General features: G+C 34.2%; 1 protein-coding gene across 2 annotated transcripts; it reads right to left on the bottom strand.

Moving 5' to 3' along the window:
* Positions 1-517: 517 nt before the first annotated feature.
* Positions 518-21,461, bottom strand: ci (cubitus interruptus). 2 transcript variants are annotated; one of them, XM_014239545.3, is made up of 6 exons: positions 20,495-21,461; positions 8,096-8,487; positions 6,571-7,256; positions 5,941-6,411; positions 5,513-5,677; positions 518-5,385 (listed from the first exon to the last, which is right to left on the bottom strand). In XM_014239545.3, the coding sequence occupies exons 1-6, from the start codon at positions 20,530-20,532 to the stop codon at positions 2,266-2,268; spliced, it is 4,872 nt and encodes a 1,623-aa protein (XP_014095020.1). In that variant the 5' UTR covers positions 20,533-21,461; the 3' UTR covers positions 518-2,265. The 2 variants fall into 2 exon arrangements, with proteins under 2 accessions (XP_014095020.1, XP_069968434.1); XM_070112333.1 differs by having other exon boundaries at positions 21,286-21,388.
* Between the last annotated feature and the right edge of the window lie 1,895 nt (positions 21,462-23,356).

Raw genomic sequence — 23,356 nt, 5'->3', positions numbered from 1 at the left:
TATTTTGTTATCATATAGCTGACTTCTGAATATTGTAAATTTGTGTAATACGTACTTATTTTTACGAATTGTATAAAAGGGAAGACTTTTTCATTAAGTAGTAGAAATAAAGTATACAAGTGTGAAAAACTAATTTAATCTCTTCTGTCGACTTATGAAGCAAAACAACGTGATACATGATACATTTTACCTAATACCTACACATAAAAACATATTTACTTAAGCCATACTTGAACCACAATGTATGCATATATGACATAACATATACATACATATGTATATACGCATGTTTTTCCGTAAAAAAAGTGTGCTCACCTGATATTAATTTCATTCATAAATATATAATATATTTATACCCCTTAGAGTTGCGCAATAGGGCTCATGTTTAGTTAGAATTGTTTTTACACCAAACAAAAACATTTGAAATAATAAGGCTTAAAAAAATTGTTAAACACTCTAATGCATATGTCATATATCATGTGTATAGTTTAGATGTTCATATGCTATGTGCACCATACATAAGTACACGTAAGTATGTCTGATATACCAAATATAATACAGATATGTATTATAAAAGTATATGTATTGTACGTATGTCCTCTTTGATGGGTAGGTTTTATAATTGTTTTTTCTTCAAAATTACATGAGTGTAGCAATAAATACACCTATGTATCTGAATAGATGTAATGTAGTATAAATACATTTTTGTATAATTGTATGTTTACATGAAATACTAAGTAAATATATGCTTATGGGTCTGCGTTTATAAAATATACTTACTTACATAGCATTTGCATATCTTAACCAATTGCATTCATTTGTGTATATTTGCGCCAATTTATATAAGTATTTATAATTATATATTGTAGTTGATTCGGTGGCACTTGTTGTTGTCTTTTGTACTTTAAATACCACAATAATGTTATCTATGGGTCTATAGTATACTTATGACTATGTATGTACATGTATGGACAGTATTATTCCAGCTAAGAAAATCTTTTCACGTTAGACAGATTTTTGCTTAAGCAGGTAAGGCATGGTTTAGATATCTTACTTAGTTTTTGTGATACCCATTTTAAAGGGAATCGTCAGAAAGACGAAAACCGATACATTTGTTATAATGAGGCACAGAGAAGCTGTAGATTTAGCCCATCCATCCATAGACGAAAATCGCATTTTGCATTACTCAGTTTTTGTAGATAATTGCCAGAAATCAGCGTAATGTATACCCTGGCTGTACGCAAACGTTTTGTCAACGAATTTGGATGAGATAGCTGAAATATTTCATGGTTGACCTATACGTGACTGTGCCCATTTCCTATATTAACCTCCTCAGGTGATGGCGGACAGACAGATATTGCTAAATCAATTCGTCATCTGATCCGTTAGAAGAACAAAGCTGTTCAACATGTTGCGGGAGTAAAAAAACTTAAACAATTGTTTAAAAATTCATGGAAAACTGAAAGCATAAAAAAGCAAATTCATAAATTTCAGAATTTTTAGAAATTTAACATATAAACGAAGTATTCGTGGTAAATTTTTACCATTATCTGTGTAAAAAAATTTCTACTATATATTTTTAACAATGTTTTGTTGTTTATCTACTTGGAAATTTATACATATAATACATATATCTTTTCGTCAAAAAACTTGCATTTGGCATTTGACATTTAGAAAATTTGTGTGTTGTAATATATACCGTTGATATAAAGAAGCAAAAATGAATTGGAAGACCTATATTTAATAAATAAATACAATAATAAAAAAAATGTTGTAATAGGACACAATCGGCTTATCAACTATCAGGAGGAGGAACAGTTAGAGTCTTGACATTTAATTTACTATCAATAACATTTTCTTTATCATAATAAAAATGAACGAGGGAACTATATTGTGTAAATACAAACCGAAACTAGTTATAGGTTTTTATTATGCTCTTACAACCCTAGAGCATATTAAGAGAGCGAACGTGGTAACAAAAACAAAGATTAAATTTTCAAAATAATTAATGAATACAAGTATACACATGACTATTTAGCATGGTAAAGAAGGACATTAATTACATGAGAGGCCGACCGGATTTCATATTCCACAGAAAACCCTGTCACATATTTCACTTTTGTTTTGACATAACACATGAATAATTATTAGGAAAAAATAAAAATTTACTTTTTGCCTTATGTTTGAACTTTCTAAGATTTATACGCACTTATAGTGGCCAATTTAATAAGTAAGAGTGTGTATATATATGTATATATTTCATACTCATTGCAAGAGTTGAAAATATCTGTTCTCTTCAAGTAGCGAGCTCAACGACGTGGTCATGTCGTTGATTATCATATTATTGCTGGGATGTGTTGAACTGCTAACAGCTTGCTGGGCGTTTTGCTCGTAATCGGGCCTTTCATTGTCCTGATTGTTATTGCAATGTGTGCTGGAATCGTTAGTATGTAACCAGTTTTGACAATTCTGCACATATTCAAGTGTGCGTTGGTATGTATCGAAACGCATGCCGCCATTAGCGATCGATGTGTCGTTTGGAATATAGGGCACATTTTGTCCATTATTTCTACTATTTCCACGCAATTCAGTAGTGGATGCTGCTACTGTTGTTATTGTTGTTCTTGGAAAGTTGTTTATGAAATGTCCGACTGCTGGGCCTACCTGGGTTTGATTGGTCAATATTGATTGCATGGTCATAGTGGTGGTAACAGCCGTTTGTGTTGTAGTGTTTGCTGCCATTATAACTTTAGTTGGTGGGTTTTGTTGCCGTGATTCCAATATGGGTGACATTTGGGATTGGCTGATATCGCCGCACTGAATTTCGGCAACAGCTAATTTGCTGACTGGATCACTCAATAATGCTAAAGCTGGCTCTTGAAGATGCTGCATTTGCTGTTGTTGCTGAAACTGTCGCTCAGTGCTAGGTACTCGGTAAAATATGTTATTATTTACACTCACAGCTCCAAGTGTTGTAATCTGCTCAGCGCAAGGTTTTGGAATATTGTCTTCTTTAGTTTCTGGTAAACTGGTCATTGATGAATCGACGCAAATAGCTGTATTTTCTTGTTGTGGCAGTTGCTGTTGTTGAAATTGAGAATGCTGTTGGTGCTGATACTGTTCTGGTAAATTTGAATTGTGTACTCTAGAATGATTATTCAAATTCTCCATGCGGAAGTAGTTAATTGCCAAATGATGTTCGCATTGCTGTTGCGGCTGCTGTTGCTGATGCAATTGGTTAGCTAGGATCCTGTCATTTGTTGAATTGTTATAACAGTTATATTCCATATCGTGAGGATCTGCTACTTGTGAGTTGGCGCGATAGTAGTTGTACGTTGGATTAAGTGCTTGAGGACTACAAATATCATAATTGGCGGTTCGGTTGGAACTTCCCATTGCCGTCACACAATAATCAGATGAAGGAGACATCATTTGACCCATTGTTGTTTGGTTTTGTGATACGCAAGTTAAAGCGGGCCTCTTTGGGTACATGGCGGGAGAAGCTGATGGGCACGCTTCTTTCACAACATCACTTTCTATTTCTTTTGGTTTCGTTTGTAATGGCTGTTGGCTTCTTTGTCCCTGTTGCTGACTTGGATATGGTTTATCGGCTACTTGATTAAGATATATAAGCATTTCATCTGGTAATACCAATTTATTCTCAATAAGTTCATCTTCTTCAACTTCATCCAGATTAACTCTTTCGTTTGGATGATGTTCACGAGATGAAGCGATAGGCTTTTCTACAACACAATTAATTGTTTTCAGTTTATTTGGACTGCCTTCTATTTCTATGCCATTAGTTGCGGGAGTTTTGCTGGGCATTTCGTACGGAACAACTGGAATGTAAGTCGGTGGGGGGGATGAACACTGATTGTTTTTTGTCCTTATAGGCTCAGATTGACGACGCCGTAAATGTCCTTGAGAAGATTTCAACATTGAGCATGAATTACAATGCTCTTGAATGAGTTGTGGAAATAGAAGGTTTGGTATGGAGTTACGACCACGGTCGCGAGGTGGAGTTTTATGTTGATAATTTTTGCTGTGAAGACGCAAACGTGATGATATCAAATGCGAGGATGGCGGTGGTGGCAAACTGTTGCTGTTCCCATTGTTTCCGTTCAATTGCATTATATTATTGCACAGGGAATTATCAGTAGCGGCAGTTGAATTGTTAAACATCAAGTTCTTTGCAGGGCCATTGTCAATGATTAAAGTATTATTGATATTGCTGTTGGAGTTCACATTAGTGTTACCATTACCATTATAATTACTACTGCAGCCGCCTAAAACACCAGAAGTTATACTTGAAAGTTGGCTTGATCGTCGCGAACAGCCTGGCGATATAGGATCATAGAAAGAGCCTGTGTTATGTGTTGGTCTCATAGTCGATATAGAAGACACCTGAGAAGATTGGCTACTTCGCCTACTCTGCATACTGCAATAGTAAGTGCTAGCATTGGAATTTTGACTATCACGTCTTAATTGTTGTTGTTGTAAACGGGTCTGAAGCTCAGTTGTATGACTTCCTGTCATTTTCGACATGTAATCTGTGCTCGGCGCCGACATGGGAGAAGTGGTTGGCTCCATTTTTAAATTATTTATCCTTTGATTTAATTCACCAATTCCTATGCCAACATTTCGACGTACTTCAGGAATGTTTGATAACATCACTGAACCCAAATTTATACCTTTTGACTGTAATCGACTCCGAAGACGCTGCCGCGACAGAGTTCCACCAAGAACTCCGCTTGCACCACCACCGCCTCCCATCGCACTACTTATATTTCCGCAGCCACCATTTCCGGTATTGACCGCACTACCAATGCTTACCATAGCGCGCAAAACATATGGCAAGTCCTCAACTTCCAAATCTTCGTCATACTCCCAACCCTCATCAAGCGGAGCTACAGAGCTCAATTGAAATTCGTCAGCTATAAAACCAGATCCTGAAGCAGAATTTTCGTTGTCATGAATATTACCGGTCGATCGTAATTGTGACTTCTGTACCAATAGCTGATTTCCCTCCGTCCCATTGGGGCTGTGATCTGGTGAATTAGCATCAGATTCCGATTTGATGCTTGGACTGGAAATGCTGTTTGTTTTGCCCGAGTGCATGTCATCACTACGAGGGCTTGAATCAATTTGAGGATGATTTTGGTTATGAAGATGCGTATGTAACGAAGATTTTAAACCATTTGAACCAAGCACACTGCTGGTAATACCATGCCCATCTACACCACCATTATCATCTTCGTTGGAAGACCCCTTGTGTTTTTTGCTTGCATAAAAGTCGGCACCATGCACTGTTTTCACGTGTTTACGTAAAGAACTAGGGTCGGTATAGCGTTTGGTACATCCTGGCGCTTTACATATATATGGTTTCTATGAAAAATAAGATGATACGAATATTAATATAAATATAGGTATGCATACAAGTGGGAATTAGTGGGAAAAATGAGGTCATACTGTTTTCAAAATTAATGAAATATTTATAGATATCTTAACTCACCTCATTGCTGTGCGTGCGATTTTGGTGCTTAGCGCGATCACTTGCATTGCTAAAGGCTTTACTGCAACCAGGGTACTCACAGGTATAAGGCTTCTCGCCTGTATGTGAACGTAAATGGGTTTTTAAATTCTCAAGACGGGAATATGCCTTGCAGCAACCCTCGAACTATTAAAAAACATGTAAGAGAATATGTATGTACATGTTAATAAACATATATAGTGTATGAGCGAAGTATTGTGTGACAGCCGTTGACTTTAAAGTACATTAATCATGCCCCAACAAAGCTAACCACTATGAAGAAGAGTTTTTTAAAACTTGGATGTACAACTCTTAATACCAAACTTGTTTCATTACATTCTAAGCATCTATACTATTCATTAATGTATGTATGTTCATATATATTGTTGTATACATCTACTAAAACTTACCGTACATTTATGCGGCTTTTCCCCAGTGTGGCGCCGCATATGTACAACTAACATATATTGGGCTTTAAAAGGCTTTTCTCCACGAGAACATTCAATCCATCGGCATACGAACGCTTTTTTATTGGTCTGTATGTGATCATTGTTAATATGTTTAACTAACTCTTCCTGCGTCACGAACTCTATACCACAATCACGCCAATGACAGTTGGTTTCTATAAAATCACCTGGTTCGTCTTTTATGTCGGTAGTGTCGACAATGGGGCACTCATAGTCGCTGTGTGGCGTTGTTGTCGTTGTTGTATTACACTGAACATTATTAGAGCAGGGTGCCAGTGGACTCTTGATGATTTTGCTCCGACGCAGGAGTGCATTTGATGTCGCACTATCCGCTTCAACTTGTGCTACGCCACTTGATGTTGAAGTCGGCAGCTCAGGCTTAGTTTTATTGTTTAATGCCACGTCTTCATAATGCTATAGAAAAGAAAAAAGTACGCAGATATGTAGTAAGTAAAAATTAATTGTTATTTTTATAAGACAAATAATGGAAATAAGTACAGCTAAGATAATCATATGTATTGCGAGGCACTTGCAAAGCAGGCTTATATTTATAGGCAGCTCACAAATGCTTACTTTTTTTCTATTTAATATGTGTTCGTTTGAGATGGTGCTTGGATTTGTCGTATTTACTATGTCACTAACATTATTTTTTTGGATTTGTGACATTCTTCCAGAGTTGCTTGTGCTACCAACACCATTGTTTGCAACTGTTGCTGCGACAGCGGCTGCTGCAGCTGCTGCTGATTGCAGTGGGTGTATATGTCCCATAGCAAACATACTGGCAGCTGCAGCTTGATGTGATGGCATAGGATGAAGTAGACCAGCACTCGCGCGTAGTAAATGGGCTTGTAGCTGTTGCAAATGAGGAACTGGACTAATAGTACCAGCTGATAAGTGACCGTACGATCCACTAGCGGCACTGCTGGAGCGCGAGCCATTCATAATTGTGGCCAATGAGTTTGGCGAGAATCGAATCATTGAATTTATATCGAAGGAATCCGAATATGGCGAGGAGGAAAGAGCACGTTTCCGACTAATGCTGGCTCGTAAACTTCCCGCTCGTGAACTATTCATCCGGGATCCATCGACGCTAAAATGAAAGTCAGTACTTGTTAAAGAATTGGCAGCTACTGCTGCAGCTGCCGCCGTTGCTGGATGTAGATCACCCAGGGAGCTAACAGCACGAGCACCTAAATAATCACCAGAGTTGAGGGTCAGGCCTGTTAAATGAAATGTTGAAGGACAGCCTGTATATGGATCTGCAAAAGGACAAAGCAAGTATGATTATGACTGAAGCGCTAAGTATGGTTGGTACACTAAATTATACAATTTCCCTGTAAGTAAGAATATAAAGAGTATGAAATATTGCTAGTCGTCCGCTCAACTGTATAAAAAAGCAAACAATTATAGCGAAAATTACCAAATTATATTAATTTCGTCTTTATCATAATGACAATTGTAGTCGGTTCCTAAAACAAATTACTTATTATGTCAATTCAAGAAAATTCCAGTTATGGGACGATGGTGTAGTCCAATCTTTATTTTTACCTCTCCGAAATCCTAAAGCAGCGTTATTTTATAGATGGGAAGTAATTTTCAGTTCAGTAAGTGAGTGAGTATAAGAAGGTCCAATCCTAATTTATAATTTAGAGAGTACGTTTCAGAAATTCTAAAGTATTGTTATATTAGAGATGGGGAGTAATTTCCAATTCAGTAAGTGAGTAGGTACATTGGATTAATGACATTCTATAATGCTATGGGCCATACCATGCTTGGTTTAACTAACATATTTAATTGGCTTCTGATATATTAAACTAATTGTGTTTTTATATAAGATAATTTTGTTTGTAGGCGATATTCTAGGTCAAATATTTGTTTTTCTCGCCCTTACCTTTTTCGAGAAAGCTTATTCAATATATCTCAGAGGCTCAGAGGGATGAGTAGACATTCATGACTTAATAGCTCATTTGAGCATTTTGAACCATTTATTTAATTCTTAATCTATCGATTTTGCTTCATATTATTACAAACAATAAAAAAAAAGAAATATACTAAACAAGTTGTCTTCTGAATCTAAAAAATACACCTTTTTACGTACCATGAAAAGATGCAGTAGGACTGGTACGTTGGAGTGAGTACAAGTGTTCCATGTAGCTTGGAATTCTGTAGGCTGGATGGAAATCGTGTGGTTGGCCTGTAGGGCGTGGTACAGCACCGTGAGTGTTATGATGTGGGAGGGAGTGATGGTGTGCAGCAGCAGCCATGCTCGTGACGTCCAGAGACATTTGCACGTTGCGGCTCTCGGCAGGATTGCACTCATCCGCACCACTATTTGGATTGCCATTGCAACCGCTGGTGCAATTGACGTTTGTGGAGTTCGTAGCAGTCACAACTGAGGTCGGTAGTGGCGGAGGCGGGGGCAGCACAGTTGCTGCAGCGGCCACTGCAGCTACCCGTCGCGAAGCCAGAAATTGTAGATCTGAATAGGTACTGAAATACAAAGAAATTACGAAATGAAATATAAAAATATTTCAGTAAAATTAATATAACTTTATAATATGTCGCAATGGGAAATTTTTTAGTTAATCTCCAAATAATTCAATGCACTTGACTAGAGGTGGGTTCACTTTGGCTTATCAAGTTTGACACCTTTTGAAAAAGTTCTAACCATGAACTGATTACTGTGATGTGGACGAAACTTGAAAGTTAACAGTCTTCAATTCGAAGTCCAAGGCGATATTTACGAAGATAAAAATACACTAAAAAGTATCTAAAAATATTTCAAATTTTTCACATAAGAACACAGAGGTATTGGATAATACGTTGTTAAATTTTTTCGCATGGTGTCGCCTGTTTCATATGTAAGTATATTTGTGTGCCTAGGAACTTAGTCTCCTCACCCCTAGTCCATTGTTTAACCAAAAAGTTTGTTAATCCAAACAATTTAAATATAATACGGTTTCACTTGGTAGCAAAAGATAACGTTAATTAACTTTATTTTGAACTTCGAACCGGGTCGAACGATCGATTCCTTTTCAATCAATGTTTACAGGTCGAAAACATAAAGACTAGGCTAGTATAAATAATTGGTTCAAATAATAACAACCACATAAGGTATGGTGACAACAAATATAAAGGTTGGAAATAAACTTAAATAAATAAAAAACAAGTAAGGGAGGGCTAAGTTCGGATGTAACCAAACATTTTATACTCTCGCAAAGTCAAATGGTATACTCGTTTTAGATTTCTTTGTGGATCTTGCCGCCTTGTTCTATGTTGACCGATATTTTCGGCAAAAAGTCAACCATAGGCACTGGGGTCCACATATTTTGGTCACAAGGTGGCATACTTTAAACGTATTATTCACGCAAAGCTTTACGCCGATATAATCATTGTTGCTTGATTTGCATACTAGAAAGTGAAAAAATCAGATGGAATTTAAAGTTATGTTATATGGGAAATAGGCGTGGTGGTAATCCGATTTCGCCCATTTTCGTACTAGGCTTGCTTAGTGCTTGATTATCGCGCTTTTAGTAATTTTTAAAAGTACCGTTATATGGGGAGTGGGCGGGGTTGTCACCCGATTTCACCCATTTTCACACCGTCGATAGAGATGCTAAAAATATTTGTTCCCAGTGAATTTTGTTATTATAGTTTCAGTGGTATAGGAGATATGTACATTAAACTTATTAGGGGGTGGGACCACGTCTACTTTAAAAAAAAATTTAAACTGCAGATGCCTCTCTCTAATATCATCCTGTGTACCAAATAAGAGTCTTGTATCTTGTTGTGGAGCTTAGTTATGGCAATTTATTTGTTTTTGATTAATGGCGTTTTGTGGGCGCGGAAGTGGTCCGATTACGCCCATCTGCAATACCAACCGTCTTACGGTACCAAAAAACATGTGTACCAAGTTTCATAAAGATATCTCAATTTTTACTCAAGTTACAGCTTGCACAGACGGACGGACGGACAGACAGTCACCCGGATTTCAACTCGTCTCTTCATCCTGATCATTTATATATATACTTGTATAACCCTATATCTAACTCGTTTATTTTTGGTGATACAAACAACCGATAGGTGAACAAAACTATTATACTCTGTAGCAACAAGTTGCGAGAGTATAAAAAAAGTGCAATAGCTACAGTGTTGAGGAAAAGTTCAATCATAATTTGAGATGAGTGCATGGCTCACACATATTCTCGAAGCATTTCACAGAACAATGCAGTATTTTAAAGGCATCAATGAAGTTTTCCGTGGTGCTGTCTTACTACTGTCTGGTGATTGAAGACAGACCGGTCATTCTTCGTTTTTCTTAAGATTGAGATTAACGAATGTTTAAGCGGTGAAGTGTTGAAACATTTCAATTGACCATAATGTGCGAACAATTGCAAACTGATCCGCCCTCGGAAATAATACAATTGCTAGATATTGGGAATAGAATAGAACTGCAACCAAATACGCAATGCATTATATTGCCAGACGATTTCTGCACTCCTGTTCACGAAAAACAAATTGATGAACAACCGTTGTTGCCAAGCTATCAGATGAAAAAAAATATACTTCGCTACTGTTGTTGATGAAAATGTAAATTTTCAAATTGTGTTTTTAAATTATCTAGCTATATGCGGAGTTCCATTACATAGGTTAAAAATTGGTTCACCTATTATTCTTCAGCGCAATTTTATTCCGCCTCACTTATGCAACGGTACACCTTTGGTAATCAAAAAGATTACAGGAAATATTATTGTAGGTAGTGATGTTCCGATACCAGTACTTGGAAGTAAATACTCGAGACCTTTCACTAAAACCGAGTATTTTTTGTAATTAGATGCGTGTGCACAAGTACTTTGTGGGTATCGAGGACATTGTATTTACTCGTAGCAAAGTTAACGAAGCTCGGATTAAAATAATTACGTTTGCTCCTCTTCTTCTGTTCTCTTTTTGAAGCAAATTCTATGAAAAATATGTATGTATGGCAACATAATTTCTCTTCTCATCCCTCATTTGTTTTGTCAAGCTAACGGTTCTATAAATATGTTTTTCGCTATTTCGCCATTTTTATAAGAAACGTTGGATAAAGTGCAAGAAAAAGTGTGCAGAAAATGGCGCCCTTAAAAACAAGTAGAGCAAGCGCAAATATGTAAACTTTTTCAAATCATATTATTTCTAAATATGCTATTTAATTGTTTCATAGCCAAAGATAGTTCAAAAACCACACACAAAAGACCTCAGCACCCTGCTCCGATTCTCGCTGCCTTTGTGAAAGTAGTATTGCACAAAGGTAAATTTTTTATGGTTTTTGTAGTCTTATTTTGAATTTAATCAAAACTGCATTACATAGAAGGCGGTTGTAAACATGCCGATATATATATATATATATATAGCATAGCCCGAAGCCCTTCCATGTAGTTTCATGTATGTGACCTCAACGTTTTACACTGATGAATAAAAAAAATGGCAAGGCCAAGTTAGTATACTATTGACAATACTTAAAAAAAATAATAAAACTTAAATCAAATAAATATTAAACATAATGATAAATAATTGGTTCCGTAATTGTTTGGCTCACAACTGTACTATACATACGTACATATATACGTATGTACACTAAAACAATGAAGTCTGAGCATATTATTATACTCTCGCAACTTGTTGCTACAGAGTATAATAGTTTTGTTCACCTAACAGCTGTTTGTATCACCTAAAACTAATCGAGTTAGATATAGGGTTATACAAGTATATATATAAATGATCAGGATGAAGAGACGAGTAGAAATCCGGGTGACTGTCTGCCCGTCCGCCCGTCTGTCTGTCTGTCCGTCCGTCTGCCTGTCTGTCCGTCCGTCCGTGCAAGCTGTAACTTGAGTAAAAATTGAGATATCTTCATGAAACTTGGTACACATGTTTCTTGGTACCGTTAGACGGTTGGTATTGCAGATGGGCGTAATCGGACCACTGCCACTCCCACAAAACGCCATAAGCTCCGCAATAAGATACAAGACTTTTATTTGGTACAAAGGATCACATTAAGGAGGGGCATCTGCAGTTTCAATTTTTTTTGTTAAAAGTGGGCGTGGTCCCGACCCTAATAAGTTTAATGTGCATATCTCCTAAACCGCTAAAGCTATAATAACCAAATTCACTGGGAGCAAATGTTTTAACACCTCTATTGACGGTGTGAAATCGGGTGACAAGCCCGCCCACTCCCCATGTAACGGTACTGTTAAAAACTACTAAAAGCGCGATAAACCAAGCACTAAACACGCCAGAGACATTAAATTTTATTTCTGGGATGGTATGAGATGAATTTATAGGAACCGCGTTCAAAATTAGTCAGTGGACGTGGCACTGTCCACTTTTAGGTGAAACCCGATATCTTGGGATCTGCTTAACCGGTTTCAACCAAATTCGGTGCATAACTTTCATTCATATTTCTATGTTATAGTGCGAAAATGGGCGAAATCGGATTACAACCACGCCTATTTCCCATATAACACCATTTTCAATTCCATCTGATTCTTTCACTTTCCACTATGCATATCAAGCAACAATGAATATATCGGAGTAAAACTTTGCGTGAATAATACGTTTAAAGTATGCCACCTAGTGATCAAAAATTGTCTAAATCGAATCAAAACTATTCAAGCCCTTAAGTACTAAATATGTGGACCCCAGTGCCTATAGTTGACCTTCTACCGAAAATATCAGTCAATCCACAAAGAAATCTCAAACGAGTTTACCATTTTACTTTGCGAGAGTATAAAATGTTCGGTTACATCCGAACTTAGGCCTTCCTTACTTGTTTACTATATTTAAAAGTATTTGTAACGTTGGATTACTTTTAATTTACTTATCAAAATTTCTGTAAAAAACGGGTTATAAAGTTTGCAATTCTTATCAAAATCTGTCAATTATTTGCCTTATTATTTAACAGAGGTGAAGGTTTTTTTAGACTTATGAAAATTATTGCCCCACTTTATAAATTTCCGGGTCCAAAATATTTTAAAAGCTTACTTTGCTCGAAATACGATTCTGTTAAATAAAGTAAGAGCTATTGTTTAATGGATAAGAAATAGTAATCGATGCATGCGTTGCTGTAGGTGCAACAAAAAACCTTAAGCTGAAAGCTCGGTGAAACTCTACCTACAATATGTTACAAAGATTTTTAGAAATGGTCTCCATTTGCTCTCAGATGATTCTGTTTACCTCGAAGGGACAAATAATAGTTATACTAAAACCATTCGAATTTGCAACCCAGTATGTCTGTATAAGTATGCTACGTTGTCAAAAATCATTCTAATTATTAATTGTATAAATTCCCAAATTAAAGAAACGAAAAGTTCAATACAAGCTGTTTCAGCTATGATAGCAACATTTCAGAAATTCGAAAATGTTTTGGACAAGTTGAGAACCATAGTGGTATTGCAATGACTACCATACCTATTCCCAGATTCAAGCGTGTGCTTTTAACTGGCATGTGCTAAGATTATTCAAAGGATGAGGGAGCTTACAAAAACGGAATCAAAAAGATGTCGTAATTCGGATAGAGATACTGAGGTATCTTATGATTTTTGGAAACCCCACCGCGTGTGTTAGGACAAAAGAAGCGAAGAGAAAATATGGATTTTCGAATTTTTTAGCAACTTCTCTCCCTCCTCTTAAAAGCAACCTCATTTTAGAGTAGGAAGACTTAAAAGTCCACTACCCATCACTTTATAAGATTGCTCTATAATTTCTCAAAAAAAGAAATACCTATTTCACCTGAATACATTAACAAACTTCTTTTTTTAAACGGTATGTCCGAAGATGATTCTTTTTAACTAGCTATTTCATAAAGCTAAATTCATTCAATAGTAGCCTGCACGAGGAGGTGAAAAATAAATATAGGTATACTCACGCATACATGTTAAAAATAAGCATATGTATAATTATTAATTTTTATACAATATTAAATTATGAATAAATAAATATAAATTATGTTAGATATAAAATTTGGTACATATAAAAGTGTTTAACTGAAAATAAGTTGGAATTTAAAGCTGAGAAAGTACAATACTTTCAAGTACAAAGTAGAATCGAGTATCATCCTACAGTACTTTCCACACCGAGTACTATCTTCGATACTTTAAAATGGATACTACCATCGAGTACATAGTGGTATCGGAACATCACTAATTGAAGCAACCATTTTCACTGGAAAATTTATTGGAGAAAGATTACAATTCCCTATTGCAGTGTGGGAAAACGATCCTATTCGAGCTAAACCAAGAATAATATCCAACGAATATAGCTGAATTAAATTGAATTTGTAATAATTATAAGTATTGTATTATTGTTAAAAATTAAGAATTATCTACCCTCTTTAATAGTCTCAAATATTGTGTTAGTTGAAAATTACTCATTTGATACATACTTGAATAAAAAATGAATAAAATAAAAAAATCAACATTATATTTTACGATTATTTGTGCTTATTAACAAATCTAAAAAAAATTGTATCAATCATTTTAAAATTTTTAAGAAATGTTCAAATTTAACCCCGTAGATTCTTACACCGGAAATAACGTTTTCGCTTTCGTTCATAAAATATCTTGGATACGGCAAGGCGTGGGCGGGTACTTCTAGTTTAATATAAAAGCAGTATGATAAACAAATGTTTTATTAATGTGGCCATAAAATTAAAATTGGCCTCAGAATGTAAATACACTTGAAGCTCTTGCCATATGTATTTGCTTATGAGTGTTTTATCCATAGTTGGAAGCAGATCGCCCTATCAAATATAGCATTGCGTTGTTAGATGTATGTATGTACATTAGGGTGGGTCAAAAATAAAAAATGTTTTTTTCGCTTCATGTAGTTGGAAGCGAGATAAGAATTCCTTTCTTAAAGGTGTCTATCAAACAATTTTCTAGAGTACTAAACGAAAAAAAATTTTCCTTATTTTGGTCCAACCTAATGTACATACTACAAACGAATTAGTGAAATCATTATTTTATTTACATATATTTATGTGTTAAAAATAACGTCAGGTGTAACCATAAAGTAAGTAATTAATCAGCAGGAATTTTATCAAGTTTAAATTCATGTGAGGTTTTACGCAAATATTAAATATTTATTATTCAATTTCAAATTTCGGTTACGGATATGTTTGCGATTAATTGACAAAAACGAATTTCATTTGACGTTGTGTGAGGTTGCGCATTTAAATTCCTAATTATTTTTCAATAAATTATCGGCGGTTCCGACAAATGATCATAACAGCTATATGCGGTATAAAGCCAATTGGATGGTAAAAAGTCCCATCATTGCTCGGGCTAGAGAAACGTCTGAACTGATTTGCTCGAAAAAAAATTTCTACGCAAATTAACGAACATAAGATAATTTTAAATATAATCGACGTTAAATCAAATCGAGTATTATAAAGTGAATAAATCTGTTGGTTTTTTAAATGGGGTTTTATTGGTAGTGGGCGTAGTTTTATTTGCTCAACAATCTTTAGATTTCGTGGTAAAATTTGGTACATTGACAAGCCTTGACTACATTGACAAGCTCATAAAATGCAGTTAATAGAAAAAATCAAAATTTCTCTGGCCCACACTAAGAAAGGCATGTATGGTTGAATTTTGTTTGATAATATAATTAATGTATATGTATAAGGGTGCTTTTTTTATACTCTCGCAACCTGTTGCTACAGAGTATAATAGTTTTGTTCACCTAACGGTTGTTTGTATCACCTAAAACTAATTGAGTTAGATATAGGGTTATATATATATAAATGATCAGGATGAAGAGACGAGTTGAAATCCGTCCGTGCAAGCTCTAACTTGAGTAAAAATTGAGATATCTTTATGAAACTTGGTAGACATGTTTCTTAGTACCGTGAGACGATTGGTATTGCAGATGGGCGTAATCGGACCACTGCCACGCCCACAAAACGCCATTAATTAAAAACAAATAAATTGCCATAACTAAGCTCCGCAATAAGATACAAGACTGTTATTTGGTACAAAGGATCACATTAGGAAGGGGCATCTGCAGTTAAATTTTGTTTTTAAAGTGGGCGTGGTCCCGCCTCTAATAGGTTTAATGTGCATTTCTCCTAAACCGCTAATGCTATAATAACAAAATTTACTGGAAGCAAATGTTTTTAGCACTTCTATTGACGGTGTGAAAATAGTTGAAATCGGGTGGCAACTCCGCCTACTACTAAAAGCGCGATAAATCAAGCACTAAACACGCCAGAGACATTAAATTTTATCTCTGGGATGGTATGAGATGACTTTATAGGAACCGCGTTCAAAATTAGACAGTGGGCGTGGTACAGCCCACTTTTAGGGGAAAACCCATATCTTGAGATCTGCTTAACCGATTTCAACCAAATTCGGTGCATAACGTCATAGTGCGAAAATGAGCGAAATCGGACTACAACCCCGCCCACTTCCCATATAACACCATTTTAAATTCCATCTGATTCTTTCACTTTCCACTATGCAAATTAGGCAACAATGACTGTATCGGGATAAAAATTTGCGTGAATAATACGCTTAAAGTATGCCACCTTGTGGCCAAAAATTTTCTAAATCGAACCAAAACTGTTCAAGCTCCTAGGTACTAAATATGTGGACCCCAGTGCCCATAGTTGACCTTTTACCGAAAATATCAGTCAATCCACAAAGAAATCTCAAACAGTATACTCGTTTTTTGACTTGCGAGAGTATAAAATGTTCGGTTACATCCGAACTTAGCCCTTCCCTACTTGTGGGCCCTACGACTTTGATTTTTGAAAATTGCGAGAGTATAATTTCGGTTACACCCGAACTTAGCCCTTCCTTACTTGTTACTATAAAATGTTATCTTTCGCCTTACCTGTATTTTAACGCATTCTATATACCATAAAAATAATGTGCAATATCGGATCATAACAAATATTTTATTCGATATTGCAAAAAAATTTTATTGGGTCTGTACACTAAGTTTTAAATTATATAATATAATTTTTAAATATATATAATAAATACTCATTAGCTATCTTCGATTCTTTGTTGTTTCTGGCTATGTCCGAGGTCTTTTCTCTTATCATTTTCAATTTTCATTATAAAAGTCTATTCTGCTATTCTGTTTGTATTTGATTATGCATGTTTATATGTTGTTGGCAAATCGAAGACAAACAGCTATTCTAACCAGAATGAATGCAAGAGAGATTACAACATTCTTAACATGTATGTATAGTAAGTAGTTAAATTATTAATACAGTAATGATTTCCCTTGCCTATTTTTTGTTATACGCATTCTTTTAAATCTAAAGAGCTTAGATTAGAAATAACTCATATTTTCGCACGTATAGGGATTACTGAAGAAAATTCTTATACTTACTTAATACTGAGTTTGTTTGTCTCATGTCTACATGTACATCCATATTAGGGTGTCTGCTTTCAGCATGGCACCGCCCATGAAATCTTATCTCTCAGAAACTATAAGACCAATTTCAACAAAATTTGGTTTGTGAAATTATTCAGACATTCCTACCTTACATTATGAAAATAGGCGAAATTGAACTAGAATCACGCCTATCTCCCATATATTACAATTTGAAATTCAATCTGTTTCTTTCATTTTACAGTTTATAAATGGAGAGTCAATGACTTTATTCAAAAAAAACTTTGTACAAAGAGTGTATTTTAGGTATTCCATCTTACATCTAAAAATTGTCGAAATCTGATAATAACTGTTCAAAGCACCAAATACCGAATATGTGTACCCAGTACATATGGCTGATTTGTTACCGAAAATATCGGTCATCCTGAAGGTGTAGTATTGAAAATCGGGGCAATAGTTACTCTAGCCTCCATATACCTCATATAAGAATTTTTGTTACATAAGTATACTTTACTCTTATAATAAAATTTTCACAATCAGCAGGTTATGTTTAGAGAACAACTTTTTTTCAACAACATATCAAGACTTTGTGAAAATTTAATCGGTATAGTGGCCTGAAATTACTTTATGCCCAAATGAACGAATGATTGCGCTAGTAAGTATACATAGCTATTTATTAAGTGGTACAGAAATCTGTAGTGACATAAAAAAATGTCGTAATATATACATCCCTAATAATGTGTTGAATAAATTTTATTAATTTTAATTTGTAAGTACTTATAACAGTTTTACAATATATGTGAAGACAGGTGTGATACCATATAAAATTTAATGTTAATGTGATTTACTTTATTGACGTCATATCTATAAATATTAAGTATTTTGTAGATTGATACAAGACAGTTTGAATAGAAATATTTTATAATTCATTTTAGTAATATACATAAGTACATAAATTTGATGCATTTTGGGAGATGCGGTTTAAACAAATTTATGGGAATCGAATTTGATTTATGTATCTTTTTTTGTTATCGATAAAATTCAATTTTCGGTAATGCTATTTCACAGTTTTACTTTCGGAAAAAATTGCCAGTTAACAACGCCTTCGAAAAACTTCATCGAATTGAAATGCAAAACGCATTGTATAAGATAAAACAAGTTTCAAACTTTACATTTTTCATATGCCACACGTCCCAAATAGTCTCAGCCAGCAATAGCCAACTTATGTCAAATTTCATCAGTGCGTTATAGACTTTACGACTTTTGTACTTAGAAATGTTATATTAATGAAAATTAAGAACTAAACATTTGTTAAAATCATCTATTTTATATTGTATATATGTATATATATTATTTTCAAAAAAACTTTGTATGGTTTTTAGTACAGTACTTTTAAAAATTGGTGTTATACACATGCCAAAGAGTCTAAAAAGTTGGGGTTTTTATGGAATTTTTTCACGGAAAATATCGTGGCTTCTAGCAACATTTTTGAGACCAATAGTCTACTTTTCTACTTTTACTTCTACTACTACTATACTACACTCTACATATACATTTTTATTTATTCCCATACAAAAGTTAAAAATATATCTTAAATACCTCAAATATCTCTTTCCTTCGCAAACTGCTGAATATTATATTATGTATATGGTATACGAGTAGTAGTAGTAGAGTTCAGATAAACAGAGCTGTGACATCGAGTTTCTACCTACTACTCAATTAGATGAAAGAAATAGTTACATTGGGCTAAAAGGTTTCATTTTAAAATATAGAAACCTATGCGCTTAAAAGCATACATATACATTAGTGTGGATCAAAAAATCAAATGCTTTTTACTTTACCAATTGGTTAGTAGACACCTCTAGGAAAGCTCTTAATTGTAACGGGAAGATCCCCCGCTTTGCCGTTATCTATTTTTTTCTTATTATTGGATAGAAAGATTCATATCTCGCTTCCAAATACCTGAAAAAATATTTCGTTTTGTGGATTTTGTAGAAAATTGAATACTCTTCAAAATTTATCTATTACGATTTTTTCGTTAGTTTGACAATTTTAACACAATTTTGTTTGTTTCTTTTGAATATTATAGGGCTGAAAATTTCCTACAAGACTATAAGCTTTGCAATTTAAAATAATTTTTACTCATTGAGTTATTAAATACAAAATGAAAAAACAAAATTGCTTTCAAATAGTCAAACTTCAATCCGATAATATCTTTTAAACGGTTCAATTTTCTACAATAATATATTTTTAAGTAGTTGGAAGCGAGATATTTAAATTTTTCTATCTGATAATAAGAAAAAAATAGGAAACTATAAGGCGAAGGACCTTCCCGTTACAATTAAGAGCTCATACTTGGAGAGGTGTCTACCAATCAAAGTGTCAAGAGACCTACCCGAATATATACATATTCATTCCAGTGAAGTTTAAAATTTCAAAGGTAATAAAATAAAACTCCGAGAATGCCTAGTTTCTGTTCTTACTTGACTTTTTTTGTGTGTTTTTATGTCTTATTATATTTAAATATAAACAAGTTCAACTTGAGTCATTTGCCCAAGTGGTCTTGAAATTATGATAATATTTAAAATATTTAAAAATCCATTTATAAAAACATTCGAAGCATAAATACTACTTTACACTATTTTTCTTATTACTTAAACTTTTAACTATTCAATTTCTTTCTAGGATTCTCTTGATGAATATTGTTTTAGTAAAATCAAAAAATTTTAACATAGATATGGCTAACAATGTACCGTCGGTTATATCAAATTTTAGTTTCAACTTCGACTCTTAAGTAGGTGTGACTTTTAGAAAGATAATGGGAAATTAATTTCCCTAAATATGTTTGACGGCAGTGATTACAGCTCAGAGGTAGAACATATGTTTGTATGTATGTATGTTGTTGGTGACTGCGATTTTGTGCAAATTCTGTATATTTTAGAATATTACATACGGGGCCGCTTATATTTTGACCAATTATGGCCGTTTTGGCTGCTTTACAAGCAATCGCTTCCGCGCGTTAAGTTGAAATTTCTTCAATAACAAATTTTAACAAAGTTCAGCTTTTATATAAGCATGAATCTATGTTTTAGAAGAATAAGCTAAAATTACTTACGCCAATGGAAAGTATGTTGGTAATGTATAAGCATCCATCCCTTTTTAATGAAGTCATGCGACTAATTGTTTTGTAAATTTATATGCTGCTATGTGAAGGAATGTTTCCGTGATATTTAATGATGATTATGAATGCTTATCGAGTTGATCATATAATTTCATCTATATTTGTCCTTTTTTGTACTCGTACACGTACATACATATATTCTATAACTTCACTTCAAAATCCGTTAGCTTCTAACAGAGATATTACACATCATTTTGTATTTTTTTCACAATTTCGGCAATCAGGCAGTGGCATACGTAAGTACATCTTCATGCACATGTACCATTTAATTATTTAAAATAAATGAAAATGATTGACATCGCACTTGTGATATGTAATGATTATATGTACTTATATGTAAGTATGTATGAACATAAACGTTTTGCCGGCGGAAAGTCTCCTTTTGGATTGCGGATAAATTTGATTGTGGTTTAATCGTTGCTTTACATTAATGTTTTGCATTTATATTTTAACATTTAGTCCATATAACTAAATTTTAGTTTTAATGCACTATTGAAATTTTATTTATTTTTGTTGTTTTGCATATATTCGGCTTTTTTAAATAACACAAGTAAAATGTTCAAACATTTTAATATTGACGAGTTGATTTTAATATGTGTATGTAGTATTAAATCCAGCGCTGTTTAATAAATAAGAAAGCGAAGTGTACGTATAGGTTTGTGAATGTATATAAATAAATATATGTGTATGTGACAAAAGTGGACAATCTAAGCGCGTGCGTGCACCTTTTACTTATGTTATGGTCGTACTGAATATCAGGAAATCGAGCATGGATGCAAGCGCAAACAACTTGTATCTGCAATGTTTGCTTACTGCAGCTAGAGCAGAGACGATTTCAAGCATGGACACACGTACGAAATAACAGCGGTAGCAATACGACACAGCGATCGGCAAAAAGCAACAACAAGCACATCAATGTTAATATAATGAAAGACAACTAAAAACGCCTCGAAAACTAACAAGAAGCAAAGACATGACTGGCAGTTAGACGGTGGACATACATTCACATATTCAACAGGCCATTCAGACGAAGCTGCTATGTTGTAAAAAGCAGGTTGTATGGTGGCTGCTGAGTGGAAGAATTGAGTACACACGATCGTGTGTTCTTCAATTCGACGCGTTGCTAAAGCCATATGCCATAGTAGACGGACACATACTTATACGCTTTCATATGATCAAAGAGACAGCTCACTCCTGTATTTCTCAGCTATTTTTATTATAAATTCCACATCTTTTTTACAAGCTTTAAAAGAGAGTTAGGTTTATTTAAGCAAATGAAGCGCTTCTCTTTTCAAAATAATATCTCTTATGAGTTAGATTTATTTATTCATCTGCATAAATACACATATACTTACATAGTTACATATCTAAGAGCATTGTGTATTAATACTTATGTCTTATGATTTCAACAATAGGAGCAGCCCAACATACCCGAAATATATTATTTTCGAAAACCGTGATATTCGAGATAAATATATATACTTATGTATATATATGTACATATGTACAGTGTTGCAATTTGTTATCTCACAATATTACAGTATTACTATACGTATTGGCATTTTTGTATTTGCTGTTGATCCTTGTTTTCATATTCTTTATCATGCTGTTTTGAATTTGATGATTCTCTGATAATTGTAAGGCGGGCCTCTATTTTAAACAAATTTATATAAGTGTTTGAATGTATGTAAAGAGCACATATATACATACATACATTATTCATATGTATAATACATATAACTTACAAGAAACTGCTGTTGTTACTAAAGCTTTACATATGAAATAGCTGCATTCTTTGGTGCCAGTACCACTGACAGTCAAATGAACAGTAAAATGACTGTCAATGTTTACGACTTCTCCAAAAGCAGATACTGTATACGTCGAAAAATACATTTCCAAAAAACAAAAAACGAAGGAGTTTTCTAATATAATATACGTAAATTATTATTATGTTTCAAATAAAACTATAGTTTTAGTTAATTTTCATTTTAATTTAGGCATTTTTAAATTCCGAAATATCCAAAGATGCCTACTGAACAATGTGATCAACAATGCGAGTCAGTACTTTCATATAACTGAAGTTAAGTTTTATTGGACTTTATTATACCCTGAACAGGATATATGAAGTTTGCCACGATATTTCTAACACCAAGAAGGATATGTCAGAAAATCCTATAAAATATATATGTATAAAATGTTCAGTGTAAAGTGCTAAATCGATTTATCCAAGTCCGTCTGTACATACGCCAACTAGTCCGTCAGTTTTTGAAATATCGACCTGCAATTTGCAATCGTCCTTTTCTCTCTAAGAAGCTGCCCATTTGTGCACGTGGGAATTTCTGCAACTGTTGCACATGAATGTTTGGGCGAGCATACTTCACTATGTATGTATGTACATAAGTATATGCTTCGTTGCAGGAAAATCTAATTGTAAAATCTTGTTCGTTTCCTTCTAATTATTTACATATGTATGTATACCATGTACTTACATATACATACATATATCGAAGTTTTCTTCGTAATGTGACGTTCGGATCTGTAGAAAAAGTGTACTGATTGGCCGCGTATGTCGCCTATGACCACGGTTGTGTATTCCCACAATATATTTAGGTCTGCCATAACTTCGCTTGATATTACTAAGTTGCAACTTTTTCTAGAAAATATATCTAACAAATGCAGGAAGAAAAATTCACAGTATCAAAGCTACTACCATAATTTATAACTGTTTTTACGAGTATACGATAGTTTATAACTGCTTCAATAACTGTGGCAAACTTTTCATTCATTTCTGTTTAA

Source organism: Bactrocera oleae, chromosome X (assembly GCF_042242935.1).
Source record: "Bactrocera oleae isolate idBacOlea1 chromosome X, idBacOlea1, whole genome shotgun sequence".
Lineage (NCBI taxonomy): Eukaryota > Metazoa > Arthropoda > Insecta > Diptera > Tephritidae > Bactrocera > Bactrocera oleae.
Note: the sequence above shows the minus strand (reverse complement) of the source record. Positions and strands in the feature narration are given on the sequence as shown.

Bases quoted from the DNA above. Each gene is read 5' to 3' on its own strand.
- ci (XM_014239545.3), bottom strand. From the start codon at position 20,532: ATGGATGCTTATACATTACCAACATACTTTCCATTGGC. The intron at 5,678-5,940 runs GTAAGTTTTAGT...GTTTTTTAATAG, and splicing joins AAAAGCCGCATAAATGTACG to TTCGAGGGTTGCTGCAAGGC. The intron at 5,386-5,512 runs GTGAGTTAAGAT...TATTTTTCATAG, and splicing joins ATCGCACGCACAGCAATGAG to AAACCATATATATGTAAAGC.